General features: G+C 34.0%; 3 protein-coding genes across 3 annotated transcripts; all 3 read right to left on the reverse strand.

The window, feature by feature from the left end:
- Positions 1-1,703: 1,703 nt before the first annotated feature.
- Positions 1,704-11,136, reverse strand: LOC112007640 (probably inactive leucine-rich repeat receptor-like protein kinase At5g48380). Its single transcript, XM_065761712.1, is given in 5 exon segments — positions 1,704-2,860; positions 4,161-4,388; positions 5,585-6,173; positions 6,175-6,401; positions 10,293-11,136. Coding segments are annotated over 5 exon segments (2,853 nt in total). The 3' UTR covers positions 1,704-1,895.
- Positions 11,137-15,026: 3,890 nt separating this feature from the next.
- LOC136062550 (probably inactive leucine-rich repeat receptor-like protein kinase At5g48380) lies at positions 15,027-16,072 on the reverse strand. The gene has a single exon (XM_065761713.1). It carries the CDS (start codon positions 16,020-16,022, stop codon positions 15,027-15,029), a length of 996 nt encoding a protein of 331 aa, XP_065617785.1. The 5' UTR covers positions 16,023-16,072.
- Positions 16,073-16,662: 590 nt separating this feature from the next.
- On the reverse strand, positions 16,663-17,625 carry LOC112033315 (probably inactive leucine-rich repeat receptor-like protein kinase At5g48380). The gene has a single exon (XM_024066104.2). The coding sequence runs from the start codon at positions 17,623-17,625 to the stop codon at positions 16,663-16,665; it is 963 nt and encodes a 320-aa protein (XP_023921872.2).
- Positions 17,626-18,232: the final 607 nt, after the last annotated feature.

Consider the following 18,232-nt stretch of genomic DNA (forward strand, 5'->3'; position numbering starts at 1 on the left):
CTCACCTCGCTGTCAACCTCCACAGCCCTCGCCGCCGACCCTATAGTCCTCGCCGTTGACATTCATATATCTTAATTGGGTCATGGGTGTGAGATTTGTGGTGGGTTTCGATGTGTGGGTTTTGGGTCATTGATTGATCGATTGGGTTGGGATTTTGGGCTGGTGGTGGTGTCGTGGTTACGGCGGTGGTTGGTTTTGGGCCGGCGATGTTTGTGGCTGTAGTGGGTGGCAGTGTTTGTGGCTGTAGTGGGTTTTCGATGTGTGGGTTTTGGGTCATTGATTGATTGGTTGGGTTGGGATTTTGGGTAGGTGGTGGTGTCGTGGTTGTGGCGGTGGTTGGTTGAGTTTTGGGCCAGCGATGTTTGCGGCTGTAGTGGGTGGCGGTGTTTGTTGAAGATTTTGAGTTTCTTTTTCTTTTCTCTTTTGTTGAGGTTTTTGGATTTGGAATTTGTTAGAGATCCAGTGATTGTGATTGTAGTTTGTGGAGGTTGATTTGCCGTTGGTGGTGATTTGCCGTTGCCGTTGCCGTTTGTGGCTGTAGTGGGCGGTAGTGTTTGTGGTTGCAGTTGGCTGGCAGTGTTTGTCTTTTGGCTATCGTTGGTGGTTTGTGGAGGTTGATTGTGATTGTAGTTTAATATGTTGGAATTTGTTTAATATTATTTAATGTGTTTGATATATTATTTTAATGTATAGAATTGAAAAATAGAAGAGCTGATAAATGGTGAATTGTAAAATGATGTGCTAAAATGATAAAGTAGGTTTTTTATGTGTTAAAATGACATTTTTTATGAGAGAGCTGATGAGAATGACTCAACTTCAAAATGGTTGCGAGAGCAGAAACCTAGCCTACAGAAAGAGAAAATACATCCTCTATCTTGATGAACCCGTGAGCACAAAAAAAGATATTTATATTGGGTGTGACTTGTGAGCCTAAACTTGTAATCATAGAGCTTCAAATTAAACCATATCATAGGCACCACTGTGAAGCTCGCAATAGAATGTCAAGATGAATGTACTTTATTTCCACAAGAAATATCAATGTTTTTGGCAATTTGAACAAATTTGCTAAACGCTGATATCCTCGTGAGTATAATTAATCGATGACAGATAAACATGGAGAACAATTTATTTAGTGGACAGAGCATTCACAAAAGAATGGAACTTTGTGTTTTAGTCGTAATAAATAAATCTAATATAGCTTTATTTTATTTCTGTTTCTCAGGAGCAATGATGACAAAAAGACAGAAAAAGATTATAGCAAGCAAACATAACCCAAAAGAAAATCTGTTTTCTGATTTTTCACAACATAATTTTGCACTTTGTATGTCATGCTTCAATTGGTCTATGTAATTTCTATCTCAACAATTTCGTTTGACATATTTGCAGTAGCAATTTCAGATTGACGCAATATCTCTGAGTCATTTGTGAACTAAAAGACTAGCTAACAGCAGCAATAGAAGTTATCCACCAATAGAATGTCAAGATGAATGTACTTTATTTCCACAAGAAATTAATATCAATATTTTTGGCAATTTGAACAAATTTGCTAAACACAGATATCCTTGTGAGTATAATTAATCGATGAAAAAAAAAAAATGGAGGACAATTTTATTAGTGGACCGTGCATTCACAAAAGAATGAAACTTTGTGTTTTAGTCGCAATAAATAAATCTAATATAACATTCTTTTATTTCTGTTTCTCAGGGGCAATGATGACAAAAAGACAGAAAAAGATTATAGCAAGCAAACATAACCAAAAAGAAAATCTGTTTTCTGATTTTTCTCAACATAATTTTGCACTTTGTATGCAATCCTTCAATTGGTCTATGTGATTTCTACCTCAATAATTTCATTTAAACGTACTTGCAGTACCAATTTCAGATTGACTCAAAATCTCAGCCATTTGTGATGCCATATCTCTCCCCCAAAAGACTTATTGTATTGTACAATTCAAGCATTGTTGGCCTTTGTACAGGAAAGGGCTTAAAACAAGTACATGCAATTCTGAGAAATTGAAAGATTTCACCATCAAATCCTTGACCAATCAAAGATTTGTCAATGACACTGTAGACATTAGAAGGACTTGTCAAAAGATGAGTAATCCAATCAACCAAACTCTCACTCAAACTGTTTGGATAATTATTGATTTGATTGAGTTCCTTCCCTATAATTAGCTCAAGAAGCAAAAGTCCAAAGTCATAGACATCCTTTTTGACAAAACCCAACTCCCATACCCCATTGTCTACAAAAGAGCTATTGCTTGAGTCAGTCTCATTCGAATCCATGACCATTGCCCCTTCAAAAGTTGATATTTTTGCCCCTCCAAAATTTGATATCCTGGGCTCAAATTTGTTATCAAGTAAGATACAGTTTGAACTCAAGTTAAGATGGACTACTCGAAAATTACTCTAATGGTGAAGCCATACTAAACCTCTTGCTATCCCGATGGCAATTTTGATCCTCAAAGGCCATTCCAAGATCTTATCATTGCCTTCCCTTGCATGTAGCCAATCATAAAGATTGCCATTCGGTATATATTGATACACTAGAAGCTTTTCCTTCCTCTCTCTGTAGAATCCTAAGAGGGGAACTATGTTATTGTGTCTCAATCTATCTAGAGCTAATAGCTCACATATGAATTGTTTTTCAAATGATTCACAACCATGTAACCTCTTAACTGCAAGAAGTGAACCATTTGGAAGCTTTGCTTTGTACATCACCCCAATCTTTCCTGGCCCAATGGCATTGTCTGTGCTGAAATTGTTAGATGCCTCACTAAGTTTTGTAAAGTTCATTCTAGTAACATTTCCCTCCAATTGAGAATTCTGTTGATCAAACAATTTGCCACCCTGGATTAGTACTAATTTGAAGTTACAACATAATTTATCACATGGGTGTTTCTTTTAAATTTTTATAGGGCTGTATGATTGCATTATTTTTTAGATTTTTTCGCTTATCTTTGTTAAGTCTTGAACTTGAGAAAAAAATAATAAATAAAAATAAATCAGACAATTTTTTTTTTTTTTGGGAAAGGGGGAAAATAAACTGTGGGGTCCGTGGGCCTGATAGCCTCGGCCCATCATATAGCAGGCCCAAGGCCCATGCCGAGGAGCACAATCTATTTCTGAGGAGAAGGGGGGAAGCCTATTCTCTTGAATCCACGTCGAGGATACCTTGTCCTCGGCCTGACAAGAGTGATTTCAGGGAGTGGCTAACCCCAAAGTAAGCTGTCACTCTCGCATTTAATGCACTCAACTAACCCTCCTGGCCGCATTAATGGAGAGTTAACCCCTTGGCAGGATAACGTTGGTCAGAGTGAGCCACTTGAGTATCGATAAAGCCTCTGATGGGATGGACGACCAGAAAAAAGGCGAATAGACAATCAACAGATGGAAGCAAGAGATAGGAAGATGAAAACTATAAAAGAAGAGCTAGTAAAGCCAAAAAGGGGGAGGGGAAAAAGCAAGGCCTCCTTGTGGCCGAGGAAGCATTCCCCCATTTGTAAGAAAACACTTAGCCATTTTTTAAGATAAGTTTGGGCATGGTGATCAACGGCCAGCACCTAAGCCTGTCAGCCCACTCTCTATAAATGTATTGTTTGGGCTTGTTGGGCTGAAAACCCAACACTCAATTCAGATTGAGTCCTTACAATTGGTGCTGTCTGTGGGAAGGATTAGGGTGCTGGCCGGTGCACCAGGTAAACGTTCCAAGTTATAAGTATTTGTTTTACAGTAGATTGAATAAGATAAGGTTCTAAGTTCTAAGTGTTTGTTTTACGGTAGATTGAAAAAGATAACGTTCCAAGTTCTAAGTGTTTGTTTTACAGTAGATTGAATAAGATAAGGTTCTAAGTTATAAGTATTTGTTTTACAGTAGATTGAATAAGATAAGGTTCTAAGTTCTAAGTGTTTGTTTTACAGTAGATTGAATAAGATAAGGTTCTAAGTTCTAAGTGTTTGTTTTACAGTAGATTGAATAAGATAAGAGTTCTAAATTTTAAGTATTTATTGTACAAAAAAAAAAAAAAAAAAAAAAAAAATCATAAAGATTGCCATTCGGTATATATTGATACACTAGAAGCTTTTCCTTCCTCTCTCTATAGAATCCTAAGAGGGGAACTATGTTATTGTGTCTCAATCTATCTAGAGCTAATAGCTCACATATGAATTGTTTTTCAAATGATTCACAACCATGTAACCTCTTAACTGCAAGAAGTGAACCATTTGGAAGCTTTGCTTTGTACATCACCCCAATCTTTCCTAGCCCAATGGCATTGTCTGTGCTGAAATTGTTAGATGCCTCACTAAGTTTTGTAAAGTTCATTCTAGTAACATTTCCCTCCAATTGAGAATTCTGTTGATCAAACAATTTGCCACTCTGGATTAGTACTAATTTGAAGTTACAACATAATTTATCACATGGGTGTTTCTTTTAAATTTTTATAGGGCTGTATGATTGCATTATTTTTTAGATTGTTTCGCTTATCTTTGTTAAGTCTTGAACTTGAGAAAAAAAATAATAAATAAAAATAAATCAGACAATTTTTTTTTTTTTGGGAAAGGGGGAAAATAAACAAACCCCATAAAATTTTTCTGTAAAATAAGGAACATAAGGAACTCCTAAAGTTTTGAGAGTAACACTTAACCGCTCGTGGCATTATTTTCTATGCAAATTGTTATATATTCATGAGGAGTTGCTTATGTTATTACAAATTTTCATATTATTTTCATATAAAAACATTACAGCATGAGGTTTTGTTTTACAATCAAAATCATAAGGGATTAAGTGTTACAGTCAAAACCTGCAGGGGGTTAAGTGTTACACAATATCAGGTTTTAAGGAAAAACCAAGTGGGGTTTTGTATATCTATATTCTATATATATCTAAAAGCTGAAGTGTATCGTTATAGAGAAGTACCCTATAACGCCATTTATGCATAAAAAAGCAAAAGTTAGTCAAACAAAAATAATCGAATAGGTGAAATATTTTAGCTTTTGTAATTGTATTTTAATTATTATTATTGTTTTTATAACAATGCACATATAGAAATTTAATTCTTATTTTGCTAATAATTGTTTATTTGATAAAATGTTTTGGGTGAATAAAATTGTAATTTCTGTACAGAAAATAACCTTAATATATTTTCAACAAAAAATTATTCTCCTAATTGGCCCAATTAATCATTATTAAGTTTTATTAGTTTTTTTAATTGTGTTTTTTGGAGTTTGGATTAGTAGGGTAGAAAAAATAGGGTTTGAGAAATTTTGTTTAAAACAAAAAGAATAATTTCCAAATTATATATATATATATATATATATTTTAATGATTTACAAAATGTTATAAATAAATTTTATTAACAAATGAATATTTTAGTTAACTTGCCTTTTGAATTTCTGAGAAAAATTGTGTTGTTTTCATTTTGGTACAATAAAATTTATATGTATGATTTTATGATTGTTCAAATATTATGTTTATGATTGTTCTTATAATAAATAAAAATATAATTTTGAAATACATTACTCTTTAAATTAGTCCAAATTGTATTAAATAAATTTAATGAGACAATCCTAAAAAATTATGAGGCTCCTTTTTCCCCAAAATTTGAAACAAGGAATCAAAAGAAGTTTCTTAATTTTAGCAGTAAGAGTAAGTACCTTTCTGATCCCTTCTTGCGCAAGCCCTTTAATTTGCAACCGGTTAACTTGATCAGCCTTTTTATTCTTGTTCGACCGTCTCATCTTCTTATTACTTTGCTTGCCATTCATGCATCCAACATAGCGGCACATCAAAATAGCCATTACTGTAACTGCAGAAGCCGCATAACCAACTAGAAACCCACTTTTGAATGAAAAGAATCTCAGTCCTCGCTTTGGACAGGGTTCCAAAGGCCCTCCACATAGTTTTTTGTTGTTAGCAAAGCTCTCGGCTGTAACCAATGAACTGTAAAAGACAGGGACTGACCCTGCCAACTGATTGTTAGAAACATTGAGGAGTTTCAAACGTTCGAGTTTGCTCGTTTCGGGAGGGATTTCACCGATGAGCTGGTTGTTGTCAAGTTTAAGAACATTTAGATAACTGCAATTGCCGATACTCTTCGGGATTTCACCAGAAAATTTGTTGGCGGAGAGGTCGAGTGATGTGACATACTGTAAAAGCTCAGCTATGTCAAATGGAAAGGGGTCCTGAAAGTTCATTACCGGAGAGGTCTAACCCTGTTAAACTAGAGCAGTTTTTAATGCCCCGAGGGAACTGGCCCCTGAGCATCATGCCGCTGAGTCTGATATTTAAGACCTTACTCTCATCAGGGTGCCAGCAATCAACTCCGGTAAATCTACAAATGGAACCTTCAGTTTTGTTGCTGACGTTCCATGAATCTTTAAGGCGGTTGTAAGGGTCTTCAACTTAGAAGCCTTATACGTAACAACTTAGAAAGCGAATTAAAAGATAAAAACAAAATCAATTCCCAGGAAATTTCATTAGTTCTTGAATCTTGAAACTGGTTTGGAAGATGTAGTTGGCTGAGTACTACAAAGAATTAGTATAGTAGTTGGCTCAGGGTATTGTGTAACTTGCCAAGTCAAGCAGAGATGCCAGTCAAAGAACGCAAGTCGATAAATTCAAATGCTGCATACGAAGTTAATGGGTTTGGAAAGGAGACAAAGACACGGGCAGCGGCGGAGCTAGAGGGGAGCCAGACTTTTTGAAAATTCCTACTAATAGTGCTATTAAAACTAAAAATTATCTGCTTTTAAAAAAAAGAAAAAAATTATCTGCTTTTAAAAAAAAGAAAAAAATTATCTGCTTAAAAAAAAAACTAAAAATTATCTTAAATTTTTACTAGTGTTATTAAAACTACACTAGGGGGTGTGTAATTTTATAGTTTACACCTTAACGTTTTAGAATTTAGATTTTACTCCCTATATTTCAAGAGTAATTGGATTTTACTCTTTAAAGTTTGGGAGTGTTTGGATTTTACACTCCTAAAGTTTCAAATTTTTTGAGTGTAAAATCCAAACACTTCTGAACTTTAGAAGGTAAAATTCAAAATTTGAAACTTTAGAGTGTAAAATTCAAACGCCCTTAAACTTTAGAAGTGCAATTTGAAAATTTTATTTTAAAGTTTTGTTTTTGTTAAGTTTTTGAATTGAGTAGTTGCTAATTGAGCTAAGCTAATTAAAAGAGAATGGGTCTAAGTTTTCAGAAGAGGAAAGTACAATTCTAAAAATAAAAAAATATATAACAAGTAAAAAAAAATTCCTTTTTTTTTCTTTGGGCTAGGGGGATCCAAATTTTTCTTTTTGCTTTTTTTGTTTTCTTTGGGCCGGGCCACTTGGGTCCGACCCTTCACCCATTTGCTAGTTAGTGTATAGCAAGAAAACGCAGGCGTAAAGAGCCGTACGTGTAACCACTTAGAAAGAGAAAACAAAATCCTTTCCAGGAAATTTCAGATTGGAAAATAGATTATTTCCATTAATTCTTGGAGCTTCAAAGAATATATAAAAATTGAAGCCAAGTCTAAACTACTGGATAAGTAATGAGGTTTTTTAATTGCTGAGTCTAATTTCCAAGTCATTGCACCGTCAATAAACACGAAGTCAATAAACAATGCTGTCAAATTAATGCATGTAAACCAAATTTCTCTTAGCTTGTCCAACGATCTGTTGGTTTCGCGCAATTTGGGTGGAGGATATGTCTCCACAAATTGTTTTCTTTTGTTCCTATTCGTATTTATCCTCAAAGTTTTTAATCAACAGAACTTTGTAGTCACAGTTTAGTTTATTGAAAAGGGGTTTTATGTTCAAATCATTTTTTTTGTGATTTATAATGTTGAAAAAAATCTTATTTAATAACAAATGGAAAATTCTATTTTCACCTCAAATAATAATATAGCGGATTTATTGATGGATCACACAAATTTATTAGGAATTCCATACACAAGAAGATAATTAATTAAAAAAAAAAAAAAGAAGAAAAGAAAAGAAAAGAAAAGGAAGAAGTTGTATCAACTATCAAGTGAATAATTAATTAAAAAAAAAAAAAAGAAGAAAAGAAAAGAAAAGAAAAGGAAGAAGTTGTATCAACTATCAAGTGCACAAAGCAATAAACAATAGCCAAGCACAACGTTTTGACAAATGGAAAACCAATGAAGAATTCCTTCAAAGAAAAGCCACTCCAGTATCTAATTGCATAGAAAATTCACTGGAATAACCAATTACAATAGTCTACTTGAAAACATTTATAAAATCTTGAAGTTATTATGGCAAACTGCCTCTCCACCACTAGAGTCATTCTGCTGGAATCCTATCAACTCATTGATGCTACACAGCTGGAGCTACAAACGATACAAAGATAAGTGACTCTGCTTACATATCTTTAAATTTACATCATTGAGTACATGATTACTTCATCTTTAAATACATATTACTTTATTTTAACTACTATTACAACTACTAATCAAAGTTATTATATCAAACACATATTATATATTTATTCAACCATTATCATGATTCTTAGACTTTGTCTTTAATGGTTTTGTAGGCTTAAAAGTTTGCCAGTAGCCATTGGACCACGTGGCCCAATGTTGAGTTTCGGATGCAACTCTCCAAATACAACTCGGGCCTAGCAAGGTCATCCCTCCAACGGACAACACATGGTCGAGCTTCAAAAAAGGGCCCCCGAACACCAATAAAGACAAAAAAAACACATAATAATATTGTTTTTTAAGAGTATCAGTTGTTGCAAAAAAAAAATTTATTTTCATAGACCAAAACTTACTTTTACTACTTTAATATAGCATTTGAAATGTCTCGAATAGTAGTTTTTTTGGTATTTGGTGTTCTAAATACTAAATATTTAGCATTTAAAACACTTGATGCTATTACTTTAATATTGGGCTGACTATGATTTTTTATTTTTTATTTGGATAAATTGCAACTTACACCCCTAAAATTTGGGGGGATTGAATTTTTCACCTTAAAGTTTTAGAATTTGAATTTTAACCCCTAACATTTGGGAGTGTTTGGATTATACACCCTGACATTTTAGAATTTAGATTTTACCCTCTATATTTTAGAAGTGATTGGATTTTACTATCTAAAGTTTAGGAGTGTTGGGATCTTACACCCCTAAAGTTTTAGAATTTTGGGGTGTAAAATCTAAACATTTCAAATTTCAGGAGATAAAATCCAAACACCTCAAACTTCAGGAGGTAAAATTCAAAGTTTAAAATTTTAGGGTGTAAAATTCAAACACCCTTAAACTTTAGGGGCACAATTTGCAATTTACAATTTTTATTTTAAAGTTTTGTTTTTGTTAAATTTTTGAGTTGTGTAGTTGCTAATTGGGCTAGGTTTTTGGAAGAGGAAAGCACAATTTTAAAAATAAAAAAATATAACCAATAAAAAAATTTTCTTTTTTTTCTCAGGGCTAGGGGGATCCAAATTTTTCTATTTTCTTTGGGCCGGGCCGCTTGGGTCCGTCTCTTCATCCATTTGCTAGTCAGTGTTTAGCAAGAAAACACAGGCGTAAAGAGCCGTACGTGTAACCACTTTGAAAGAGACATATTGAAACAAATCATTTCCAGGGAATTTCAGATTGGAAAATAGGTCATTTCCAAGTCATTGCACCGTCAAGAACGCTAGTTGTGACTCCAGAGCATGGAACACAAAGTCAATAAAAGTGCTGTCAAATTACTGCATGTAAACGAAACTTCTATGAGCTTGTCCAATAATTGTGTGTGCGCATACACTGAAAGGACGGTTGGTTTCGTGCAATTTGGGTGGAGGATAGGTTCCCACCAATTGTTTTCTTTTGTTCCTATTCGTATTTATCCTCATAGTTTTTAATCAACAGAACTTTGTAGGCAGAGTTTAGTTTATTGAAAAGGGGTTTTATGTTCAAATCATTTTTGTGATTTATAATGTTGAAAAAAATCTTATTTAATACCAAATGGAAAATTCTATTTTCACCTCAAATAATAATATATCGGATTTATTGATATATCACACAAATTTATTAGGAATTCCATGCACAAGAAGATAATTTTTTTAAAAAAAGTTGTACCCAGTGAATAAAGCAATAAACAATAACCAATATAACTTTATTTCCCCATTTTCTTAAGGTCACAGACACAAAGCACCCAAAAAAAAAAAAAAAAAAAAAAAAAAAAAAAAAAAACACTGGTAAAGGACAGTTAAAGATTATAGAAAATAAGCATAAACCCAAATCTGTTATAGATGCCATGCTATAATTGGCCTATGTAATTTCAGTATCAACAATTTCATTAGAAGTACTTGCAGTGGAAATTTCAGTTTGCTTCAATATCTCAGAGTTACTTGTGAGGCAATATCTCTCCCCAAAAATACGTATTGTATTGTATAGTTCAAGTGTGGTCGGCCTTTGACTAGGAAAGAGTTTAAGACAAGTATATGCAATTCTAAGTAAATCAAAGATTTCATCTTCAAATCCTCCGCCAATCAAAGATTCATCAATCACATTGTAGAGATTAGAAGAGCTAGTCAAAAGATGTGCAATCCAATCAACCAAACTCCCATTTGAATTGTTGGCATAATTATTAATTTCAATGGATTCCTTCCCTATAATTAGCTCAAGAAGCAAAATTCCAAAGTCGTAGACATCCTTTTTTACATACCCCAACTCCCAAACATCACTGCCTATAAAAATGTTATTGCCTCTTGTGTTCTTGAACATTTCCCCGCCAAAATTCGATATTATTGACACCCCAAAATTCGATATCTTGGGCTCAAAATTTTGATCAAGTAAGATAGAGTTTGAACTCAAGTTAAGATGGACTACTCGGAAATTGCAATAATGGTGAAGCCATGCTGAGCCTCTTGTGATCCCAATGGCAATTTTAATCCTTAAAGGCCATTTCAAGATCTTATGCCTGCCTTTCGCTGCGTGTAGCCAATCATAAAGGTTACCATTTGATATATATTTGTACACCAAAAGCTTTTCCTTCCCTTCTATACAATATCCTAACAAAGGAACTATGTTATTGTGTCTCAATCTACCCAAAGCCAATAGCTCAGAAACATATTGTTTCTCAAAAGATTTAGAGTCATGTAACCTCTTAATTGCATAGGGCCAACCATTTGAAAGCACTCCCTTGTACATCATTCCAATATTTCCAAACCCAATCACATTGCCTGTGTTGAAAACTTGAAATTGCCAGTTGCCTCACTAAGTTCTGTAAGGTTCACTCTACAAACCATTCTCTCCAACTCAGAGACCTGTGGATTAAATAATTTGCCATTTTGCATTACAGTTAATCAGAAATTATAATAGACTATAGAAGTCAACATATGAATGGATTATGGATTTTTTTTTATTTCATTTTTTGCAAATGTGTACAACATTTGCCAATTTTTGTGTGTCTACAATATAAATTTACATTGCTGAAACAATGTAAAAGAAGAATTTCCCTTTCACAATTGTTGAGCTACATACCAAGTTGTTATTGATTCTCCTTTAAACCACCCACTACGAACATCACTTTATTGTCTATTATTTATAACTCATCACCTCATCAATTGTAAAAAATATTGTGAAAAAGATTGTGACTCTAGATAAAGGAAACAAAGTGAACAATAAAATTGTTTTAAGCAACAGAATGAAAGAGTTATTAATTTTTTTCTGACTCAATTATTACTTAATGCAAGTTAGTTGAATAAGAGCACTACCATTAGGTGTGCCAAATGCCAAATATTTGGCATTGGGCACAACAAACACCTAAAATCAATACTCATTAGGTATTCCAAATCTCATAAATTTTGCCACTCCACTACAGTACCGTCTCAAATATGAGACGGTACGGAGACAAATGCCAAACCAAACAACTAATTTTTTATTCAACCTTTTCTCTCTCCTCTCAATATTTTATTCAACGTTTTCTCTCTCTTCTCATAGATTTGTCTCTCTCCAACCCATGTTCTCTCTCTCTTTCTTCTTCAAATCAGATTTCCTCACCCTCAAATCAATGGTATGGTGGCATTGTGGATTGTGGATCAAGCCGCCCTCACCGATCAAGCTGTCGCCATCGCCTCTGGTTTGAAGACTTTATCGTCGCCGATCTGAAGACGCCATCATCGCCGGTCTGAAGCCGCCATTGCCACCTCGGTTTGAAGCTGCCATGCCACCTCAATCTGAACCCATCTCAGCCACGGCTTGAAGTTGTAGCACCGCTTGTCTAATGCGCATCTCAGCCATGGCGCAAAGCCGATCTTAGCCACTACTGCCGATTTAAAGCCACCACCGCCGACAAAGAAAGCCACCACTACCGGATCTCTCTACCTCTCTTACCAGTTTGTTTTTGTTTTTAATCTGATTTGTGGTGGATGTGGCTGTGGATTTGTTGTGGGTATTTGGTTGGAATTTATTTGGTTTGTTTTGAGTTGTGTTTTGGGTTGTGGAGGATATGGTGGCTATTGGTTGGTGGCTACTGGTTGTGGCAGTGGTTGTTGGTCGTTGCGTGGTGGCCACTGCCATTGTTTGTGTTTGGTATATTGGTAGAGTTTTGTGTTACAAATATATTATTTTAATATTTGTATATATAATTTTAATGTTTAGAATCAAAGAATAGACAATGAGATAAACAGTGAATTGTAAAATGATGTGTTAAAATAATAAAGTAGACTTTTAATGTGTCAAAGTGACTTTTTTTATAAGAGTGTTGATAAGAATGCTCTAAAGGATTACAGAACCTATTCTTTTTCCCTTTTTTTTTTTTTTTTAGGATCACACAAATTTATTAGGAATTCCATACACAAGAAGATAATTAATTAAAAAAAAAAAAAAAAAAGAAAAGAAAAGGAAGAAGTTGTATCAAGTGCACAAAGCAATAAACAATAGCCAAGCACAACGTTTTGACAAATGGAAAACCAATGAAGAATTCCTGCAAAGAAAAGCCACTCCAGTATCCAATTGCATAGAAAATTCACTGGAATAACCAATTACAATAGTCTACTTGAAAACATTTATAAAATCTTGAAGTTATTATGGTAAACTACCTCTCCACCACTAGAGTCATTCTGCTGGAATCCTATCAACTCATTGATACTACACAGCTGGAGCTACAAACGATACAAAGATAAGTGACTCTGCTTACATATCTTTAAATTTACATCATTGAGTACATGATTACTTCATCTTTAAATACATATTACTTTATTTTAATTACTATTACAACTACTAATCAAAGCTATTATATCGAACACATATTATATATTTATTCAACCATTATCATGATTCTTAGACTTTGTCTTTAATGGTTTTGTAGGCTTAAAAGTTTGCCGGTAGACATTGGACCACGTGGCCCAATGTTGAGTTTCGGATGCAACTCTCCAAATACAACTCGGGCCTAGCAAGGTCATCCCTCCAACGGACAACACGTGGTCGAGCTTCAAAAAAGGGCCCCCGAACACCAATAAAGACAAAAAAAAACACATAATAATATTGTTTCTTAAGAGTATTAGTTGTTGCAAAAAAAAAAAAAAAATTATTTTCATAGACCAAAACTTATTTTTATTACTTTAATATAGCATTTGAAATGTCTCGAATAGTAGTTTTTTTGGTATTTGGTGTTCTAAATACTAAATATTTAGCATTTAAAACACTTGATGCTATTACTTTAATATTGGGCTGACTATGATTTTTTATTTTTTATTTGGATAAATTGCAACTTACACTCCTAAAATTTGGGGGGATTGGATTTTTCACCTTAAAGTTTTAGAATTTGAATTTTACCCCCTAACATTTGGGAGTGTTTGGATTATACACCCTGACATTTTAGAATTTAGATTTTACCCTCTATATTTTAGAAGTGATTGAATTTTACCATCTAACGTTTAGGAGTGTTTGGATCTTACACCCCTAAAGTTTTAGAATTTTGGAGTGTAAAATCTAAACATTTCAAATTTCAGGGGATAAAATCCAAACACCTCAAACTTCAGGAGGTAAAATTCAAAGTTTGAAATTTTAGGGTGTAAAATTCAAACACCCTTAAACTTTAGGGGCACAATTTGCAATTTACAATTTTTATTTTAAAGTTTTGTTTTTGTTAAATTTTTGAGTTGAGTAGTTGCTAATTGGGCTAGGTTTTTGGAAGAGGAAAGCAGAATTTTAAAAATAAAAAAATATAACCAATAAAAAAAATTTTCTTTTTTTTCTCAGGGCTAGGGGGATCCAAATTTTTCTACTTTCTTTGGGCCGGGCCGCTTGGGTCCGTCTCTTCATCCATTTGCTAGTCAGTGTTTAGCAAGAAAACGCAGGCGTAAAGAGCCGTACGTGTAACCACTTTGAAAGAGACATATTGAAACAAAATCCTTTCCAGGGAATTTCAAATTGGAAAATAGGTCATTTCCAAGTCATTGCACCGTCAAGAACGCTAGTTGTGACTCCAGAGCATGGAACACAAAGTCAATAAAAGTGCTGTCAAATTACTGCATGTAAACGAAACTTCTACGAGCTTGTCCAATAATTGTGTGTGCGCATACACTGAAAGGACGGTTGGTTTCGTGCAATTTGGGTGGAGGATAGGTCCCCACCAATTGTTTTCTTTTGTTCCTATTCGTATTTATCCTCAAAGTTTTTAATCAACAGAACTTTGTAGGCAGAGTTTAGTTTATTGAAAAGGGGTTTTATGTTCAAATCATTTTTGTGATTTATAATGTTGAAAAAAATCTTATTTAATACCAAATGGAAAATTCTATTTTCACCTCAAATAATAATATATCGGATTTATTGATATATCACACAAATTTATTAGGAATTCCATGCACAAGAAGATAATTAAAAAAAAAAAAAAAAGTTGTACCCAGTGAATAAAGCAATAAACAATAACCAATATAACTTTATTTCCCGATTTTCTTAAGCCCACAGACACAAAGCACCCAAAAAAAAAAACAATGGTAAAGGACAGTTAAAGATTATAGAAAATAAGCATAAACCCAAATCTGTTATAGATGCCATGCTATAATTGGCCTATGTAATTTCAGTATCTACAATTTTTAATTAGAAGTACTTGCAGTGGAAATTTCAGATTGCTTCAATATCTCAGAGTTACTTGTGAGGCAATATCTTTCCCCAAAAATACGTATTGTATTGTATAGTTCAAGCGTGGTCGGCCTTTGACTAGGAAAGAGTTTAAGACAAGTATATGCAATTCTAAGTAACTCAAAGATTTCATCTTCAAATCCTCCACCAATCAAAGATTCATCAATCACATTGTAGAGATTAGAAGAGCTAGTCAAAAGATGTGCAATCCAGTCAACCAAACTCCCATTTGAATTGTTGGCATAATTATTAATTTCAATGGATTCCTTCCCTATAATTAGCTCAAGAAGCAAAATTCCAAAGTTGTAGACATCCTTTTTTACATACCCCAACTCCCAAACATCACTGCCTATAAAAATGTTATTGCCTCTTGTGTTCTTGAACATTTCCCCACCAAAATTCGATATTATTGACCCCCCAAAATTTGATATCTTGGGCTCAAAATTTTGATCAAGTAAGATAGAGTTTGAACTCAAGTGAAGATGGACTACTCGGAAATTGTAATAATGGTGAAGCCATGCTAGGCCTCTTGCTATCCCAATGGCAATTTTAATCCTCAAAGGCCATTTCAAGATCTTATGCCTGCCTTTCGCTGCGTGTAGCCAATCATAAAGGTTACCATTCGATATATATTTGTACATCAAAAGCTTTTCCTTCCCTTCTATACAATATCCTAAAAGAGGAACTATGTTATTGTGTCTCAATCTACCCAAAGCCAATAGCTTAGAAACATATTGTTTCTCAAAATATTTAGAGTCATGTAACCTCTTAATTGCATAGGGCCAACCATTTGAAAGCACTCCCTTGTACATCATTCCAATCTTTCCAAACCCAATCACATTGCCTATGCTGAAATTGCCAGTTGCCTCACTAAGTTCTGTAAGGTTCATTCTACTAACCATTCTCTCCAACTCAGAGACCTGTGGATTAAGTAATTTGCCATTTTGCATTACAGTTAATCAGAAATTACAATAGACTATAGAAGTCAACAGATGCATGGATTATGGATTTTTTTTTTTTTTTTTAACTTTTTGCAAATGTGTACAACATTTGCCAATTTTTTTATGTCTACAATATAAATTTACATTGCTAAAACAATGTAAAAGAAGAATTTCCCTTTCACAATTGTTGAGCTGCATACCAAGTTGTTATTGATTCTCCTTTAAACCTACTACTAACATCACTTTATTGTCTATTATTTATAACTCATCACCTCATCAATTGTTAAAAATATTGTGAAAAAGATTGCGACTCTAGACAAAAGAAACAAAGTGAACAATAAAATTTTTTTAAGCAACAGAATGAAAGAGTTATTAATTTATTTCTGACTCAATTATTACACAAAGGATGACAGAACCTATTCTTTTTCCCTTTTTTTTTTTTTTTTTGGATCATTTAATAAGAGGGGATTTAAGTCCAAATTTTTTTAATAAAAGATTGCATACTTGTACCACTAAACTACAAAAACTTTTGACCGATTAAGGATAGTGTTGGTTACCCAGCCAGTTAGTCTGTAAGAGTATTTACTCTTCAATTAAATCCTAATTTTGTTTATAAAAGATAGAATTTTCTTAATAAAAGATAGCATACTTATGGCACTGAACTACGAAATTTTTGACCGATTATTAAAATTTTTAAAAGAGCGAGAAAAAGTACCAGCATGATTTCTTCTTGATGAAGGCCTTTGGTTGGCAATGGGTTAACTTGGTCAACTTGTTTATCCATGTTCTTCCTGCACTCCTTCAACACTGCTGTCTCTGTTGGCATAATTTTATTCCTCTTCTTTGATATCACCCAAAGATTAAAATAGTACGTATAATGAGCTGTATAAAAGGCAAAAACCACAAAACCAACAACAAAACCACTTCTGAAAGAAAGTTCAAAGAAGGCCCATCTATGCTTACAGTCATCCAAAGGCACTCCACAAAGTTCACTGTTGTTTACAAAGCTCTCAGGCGTGATTGTATTCATGCTTACAAAGTCTGGCACTGGCCCTGACAACAAATTGTTAGCAACATTAAAGATTCTTAGCCTTTTGAGCTGGCCGAGTTGCTGAGGGATTCGACCCTTAAGCCTATTGTTGTCAAGTTTCAGAACTTCCAGACTAGAGCAGCTAGCGAAGCTCAATGGGATTTCCCTGGACAAGTGATTGTTTGAGAGATTGAGCATTTCTATAGACGGTAATATGTGGTTGATATCTTGTGGGATTGATCCTAAAATTACATTACCTGAAAGGTCTAAGATTAATAGTTCACTGCAGTTCAAAAGGCCTCTAGGGAACTCACCCCGGAGCCCTTTGTTGGCTAGTTCTAAACCTCGTACCCTACCAAATGTGTTCCAACAAGTGACCCCAACATACCCACAGATAGAACCTTCTGTAAGGTTGTCGAAGGTCCAAGAAGGGGTTATGATTTTGAGAGGGTCTTCCAAGGAATCTGTAATAGATTTCAAGCAAGAGATATCACTCAAACTACCAGAACTCAGGCTAAATGTACCTGGCAATGACCAGACAAGAATGTTGAACAGAACCAAAGCTCTTGCATTAAGAACCATTTGGGTGAGAGATTTTAGCAGCATGACTATTGACATGAAATAAAATGCAAAGGACGTGGAATTACACCAAAAAAAAAATTAAATTGTAACATCTTTTGCTTGTAGAGGCATCAAAGTATGTACATTCGAAAAACAACTCATTTAGATGATATGATAGCAGGAATGAAAGTATGGCTAATCGGCGCTTAAAGATGTAAGGCCAAAATCTGTAATACAAATCCTGTACGTTAATCTTGGGTATAAAATAAGAATAAGAAAAGGGTGGTTCCTTGCATTTTCCAAGAAGAACATGGCTGTTTTCTTTTTCTTTTGGCCATGAAAAAACTGCAAAGAGTTAATCACGGAGTCATGATTGAAAGTAATTTATACGCCATGATTGATTTTAAGAAAAATTGATCAAGTTGTTAAACTCAGCAATTATTGAACTAAAAACAGATGGCTAGCAATATATTTCAAGACAAAGTTTAGCTATTAACTAGTTTGTATCCAATGACTACAATTCCCACTAAAAAAATTGTTAGGACATATGAGTTTTACATGTTAGGAACATATGTCACTATTTTATGTAATTGGCTAATTCTTTAACAAAACGTACGTTACTTGTAAT

This window comes from Quercus suber, unplaced genomic scaffold, assembly GCF_002906115.3.
Source record: "Quercus suber isolate HL8 unplaced genomic scaffold, Cork oak 2.0 scaffold_425, whole genome shotgun sequence".
NCBI classification, from domain to species: domain Eukaryota; kingdom Viridiplantae; phylum Streptophyta; class Magnoliopsida; order Fagales; family Fagaceae; genus Quercus; species Quercus suber.

What these genes read in the sequence shown, in the direction of transcription:
- LOC136062550 (XM_065761713.1), bottom strand. Translation starts at nt 16,022, where the DNA reads ATGCAAAATGGCAAATTACTTAATCCACAGGTCTCTGAGTTGGAGAGA.
- LOC112033315 (XM_024066104.2), bottom strand. Translation starts at nt 17,625, where the DNA reads ATGGTTCTTAATGCAAGAGCTTTGGTTCTGTTCAACATTCTTGTCTGG.